We start from the raw sequence: 4,589 nt of genomic DNA, 5'->3' as shown, positions 1-4,589 counted from the left end.
TATTTACGAAGGACGAACCCAATTCAACTCCTGAAAAGACAGAACAGTTCTATAGAAAGCTTTTAAACAAGCATGGAATTAAAACCATTTCTCAGGTAGGAAGCCTGGTTAATATTTTCAAGTTATTTAGAGGATTTAATTCAATTGAAACGATGTCACAAATACATTACTATATTTCCTAGTATTTTTCTTCTACTTTTCTCTTTTTAATTTAATTTGTGGTGGTGTGTACATCAGTAACTTTTATATCTTGCAAGTTATAAAAGGGTGGCTCGTGTCATTCCTCTGTACTTTTGGAGCATCTTGTTTTTCTCTGATTCACTGTTTTGTAGTTGGTGTACTTATCTTTTTTACTCTCTGGATGTAAGGGATCTAAGTTTTTTTGTGTGTGTGTGAGATGGAGTTTTACTCTGTCGCCCAGGCTGGAATGGAATGGTGCGATCTTAGCTCACTGCACCTTCCGCCTCCCGGGTTCAAGCAATTCTCCCTCTTCAGCCTCCCAAATAGCTGGGGTTATAGGCACACTTCATCACGCTCAGCTAATTTTTATATTTTTGTAGAGACAAGGTTTCACCATGTTGGCCAGGCTGGTCTTGAACTCCTGACCCCAAGTGATCATCTCACCTTGGCTTCTCAAAGTGCTGGTATTATAGGCATGAACCACCACGCCTGTCCTGCATCTAAGTTTCTTTAGCTGGGGTCCTTTCTCATTTATCTCAGTGTTCCCAGCGAGTAGCATAGTGCCTAGCACATTTTAGGCACTCACGTGTTGACTAAAGTATGAAAGGAATGGCTCTGAGACATTTTTAAATACAAATACAAATTATTGCCTAAGTATTTCTTCTTCTTCTTTAGGTTCCTAACTTTTTGTTTTTATTCTCTATGCTTCCTAGATTATCCCCTTTCAAACTCTAAAGAAGGAATATAAACCTTTTGAAGCCAAGCTCCGCCTTCTGAGCACTTTTGACTTCTTCCTTACTGATGCCAGAATTAGGCGGCTCTTACCCTCACTCATTGGGAGACATTTCTATCAAAGAAAGAAGTAAGTTTCTTAGTAATAACTGGACTTTAGCAGCATGAAATTTCTAGGTGTGTTGTATGCATTGTATTCTGAATGCTTGTGTTTTTTATAGAGTTCCAGTATCTGTAAACCTTCTGTCCAAGAATTTATCAAGAGAGATCAATGACTGTATAGGTGGAACAGTCTTAAACATTTCTAAAAGTGGTTCTTGCAGGTAGGTAAAAGGCATTCATGTGTGCCTCCTTTAATCTTGTATTTGACAATTATTTTATGTACTTTTTAAAAAGATTTTGTTAATGGTATTAGATCCCTTTTTAAAACTAAAATCTGTTCCTTAGAAGTGATCAATTCTCAGGCCAGGTGCAGTGGCTCATGCCTATAATCCCAGCATTTTGGGAGGCTGAGGCAGGAGGATCACTTGAGCCCAGGAGTTGAAGACCAGCTTGGGCAACGTAGACCCCCTTCTCTACAAAAAAATCAAGAACATTAGCCAAGTGTGGTGGCGTACCTCTGTGGTCTCAGCTACACAGGAGGCTGAGGCAGGAGCATCACTTGAGCCCAGGAGGTTAAGGCTGCAGTGAGCCATGGTCTTGTCACTACCCTCTAGTCTGAAAGACAGAGCAAGACTGTCTTTAAACAAAAAAAAAGTTTAACCTTTAGGACTTTGCTGTGTTCTAGAAAAATGCTGTCTGATAGAACGTTCCACTGTGATGGAAATGGTCTGCCTCTGTGCTGCGTCACACAGTAGGCACTAGTTGTATGTAGCTTTTGAGCAAGTGTAATGTGGCTACTGTGTCAGGGACTGAATTTGTATTAAAGTAGGCACATATAGCTAGTGGCTGAAGGTCACTGCATTGGACAGGGCAGCTCCAGATACTAAGGAAAGCAAGGAGAGTAAGATGAGTGCTTAGAGAACATGAGTAGTTCTGGGCTTTTAGCTTGTCCTTTATTTATTTGCCACTGCACTCAGTGGTGCAATTGCAGTTCACCGTAACCCCCAACTCCTTGGCTCAAGCAATCCTCCCACTTCAGCCTCCTGAGTAGCTGGAACTACAGGCACATGCCACCATACCTGGCTAAGTTTTCAATGTTTTGTAGAGGCAGGGTCTCACTACGTTGCCCCGTCTGGACTTGAACCCCTAGACAAAACCAGTCCTCCTATCCTGGCCACCAAAAGTGTTAAGATTATAGGCGTGAGCCGCTACACCTGGCCTCAGATTGTCCTTTAAAAGCACCATATTACTTCTTAAAGTGAAGATCTGCCTCATTCTTAGTTTAATTTACTGTTAAATGAATTCAGCATTTATTCTGTTCATCTGTCTGTTTGCTGTCTGTGTTGTCACATTGGTTTAACCTTACCCAGGTTACTGAGCTAGGCGGAGCCCCACACCTAGCCTTTCCTACTAGAATAGGCGTTTTAGGTTAGTGATTGCTTCCGACCTTTGGGTAAGCAGAGGATATGGCTTAGGCTATTTTATTAGGCTGAGAAGTGGGTTAAGTTTGTATGCTTGGCAATTTACCAGCTTGGAGAGGTAGGGCAAGTTTTAAATGTATTGAAAATATGTTTTATGAAGTAGTTGACCTGCTGACTGCAGTGTGGAGATGGGTAGCTGCCAGAAGGGCAGAGTTCTAGGGCACTGCCCTTCTACCCAGAGATACCCAGGAGCCCATCATGCATATACATGGTCACACACACGGCAGAAAATGGAACCACAGGGACTTCTTGCCTCTGCTCACTAGGCAGGCCTGACCCCAGCGTAGTGTCTCCAGATAGAACAGAGAAGGGTGTGGGGTGGGCAGGACAGGTGGTCTCTGGTGTTATCTTCTGCCTGCTGCTGGGAAGCCCTTAATAGGGTGTAATGAAGTAGCCAAGAAGCATTGGTCATTGGGCCTGGACCCCTACTCCTTTGGGAAAAGGCTGATGTTAAAATAGTGGCTCATGGAAATGGTTGGCTAGAAGGTCAGGCCTTGTTTATGGGACCCATGAGTATCTGGGAAAAGGGGATGGTACCGAAGGCAGGTAAAGGAGCAGCAGTCTCCTGCCACTGCGGATTTTCCAAGGCAAAAGAAACAACTTAAAGAAAGTTGCAGACAACTGAGAAAAAAAAACATTCTTTCATTTCCTCTCTTACCTTTCCCCAGCATAGTAATTTATTTTCCTCCTCCACTTCTCTTACTCCCCCTTCCTCCTTGGTGACCATCTTTCCACCTGGGATGCCGAGGTGTGCTCGCAGGCAGGTAGTAATAGGCTCAGGGAGTGGGCAGTGCCTAGTCTTTGGCTGCAGAGAGAGGAGCAACAGCTGGTCTCATCCTTGTTCTGCAGACATTGTGCCAACAGTGAGCCTCCCTTCTGGCTCACTTCATTTTGGCACCAGCGCTGAGCACTGAGCCCTCTAGGCTTCCCACTTGGCTTCTTGCCTACACTCTGCTTCACCTGAAGGGATGGTCTTGCTCTTTAGCCAAAAGACACTATTCTACCAGGGACAAGAACTATTTATTCTTGATTGGAGCAATAGAACTAGAGAGAGCAGGTGACCCTCCTGGAGGTAGGTCCCCTCAGAACAGCTTGACGGTGGACTCAGTGACCTGGGGTTGTCTAAGATAAAGATAGAAACTCCTCTGGCCCAGCCTCCTGGTGCTCCTAGCCTCACATTTAGGTGCTGCTAGCTCTTTAATCACTCCCTCAGCTGGCCATGGTGGCTCACACCTGTAATCCCAGCACTTTGGGAGGCCAAGGTGGGTGGATCATTTGAGGTAAGGTGTTCAAGACCAGTGTGACCAACACTGTGAAACCCCATCTCTACTAAAAATACACAAATTAGCTCTGTGTGGTGACTTGCGACCGTAATCTCAGCTACTGGGGAGACTGAGACAGGAGATTCGCTTGAACCCAGGAGGCAGAGGTTGCAGTGGGCCGAGATATCACCACTGCACTTCAGCCTGGCAACAGAGCAAGACTCCATCTCAAAAAAAAAAAAAAAAAAAAATCACCCTGTGATGATGTGACATTTTACTTAAGGTAGAATGAATTTCTAGAATATGAAAAATGACAATCTTCCTTTAAAATATATTTAGGTCAGGCATGGTGGCTCATGCCTGCAATCCCAGCATTTTGGGAGGCCAAGGCGGGAGGATCACTTGAGCCCAGGAGTTCAAGAGTAGCCTGATGGATCACTTGAGCTCATGAGTGAGAACCCATCCCTACAAAAAATACAAAAATCAGCTGGGTGGCCTGTAGACCTAGCTACTCCAGAGGCCGAGGTGGGAGGATTGCTTAAGCCCAGGATGTTGACTGTGCCACTGCACTTCAGCCTGAGCGACAGAAAAAAACCCTGTCTCCAAAATGAAATAAAGTATATTGAGAACCTAAAGGTTTTAATGGTTTGGTTTTTTTTTTCAGGCCGTTTTGCTCTGTTGTTACCCAGGCTGGAGTGCAGTCAGCAGATCTGGGCTCGCTGCAGTCTTGAGCTCCTGAGCTCAGGTGACTTTTCTGCCTCAGCCTCCTTAATAGCTGGAATTATAGGCATGTACCATCATGCCCAGTTAATATTTGTTAGTGTGGTAGAGA

At 44.5% G+C, this 4,589-nt stretch overlaps 1 protein-coding gene across 1 annotated transcript in view; it reads left to right on the top strand.

Moving 5' to 3' along the window:
- Positions 1-4,589, top strand: part of RSL1D1 (ribosomal L1 domain containing 1) — a 16,720-nt gene that overhangs the window by 5,163 nt on the left and 6,968 nt on the right. The window contains 3 exon segments of the mRNA XM_017539932.2: positions 1-95; positions 894-1,042; positions 1,134-1,195. The exon segment at positions 1-95 is cut by the window's left edge and continues 10 nt beyond it. Of these exon segments, the coding sequence (XP_017395421.1) occupies positions 1-95; positions 894-1,042; positions 1,134-1,195 (306 nt within the window).

The sequence above is a fragment of the Cebus imitator genome, unplaced genomic scaffold (assembly GCF_001604975.1).
Source record: "Cebus imitator isolate Cc_AM_T3 unplaced genomic scaffold, Cebus_imitator-1.0 Scaffold122, whole genome shotgun sequence".
Classification (NCBI taxonomy): Eukaryota; Metazoa; Chordata; class Mammalia; order Primates; family Cebidae; genus Cebus; species Cebus imitator.
This window is presented reverse-complemented; position numbering and strand designations above follow the sequence as displayed.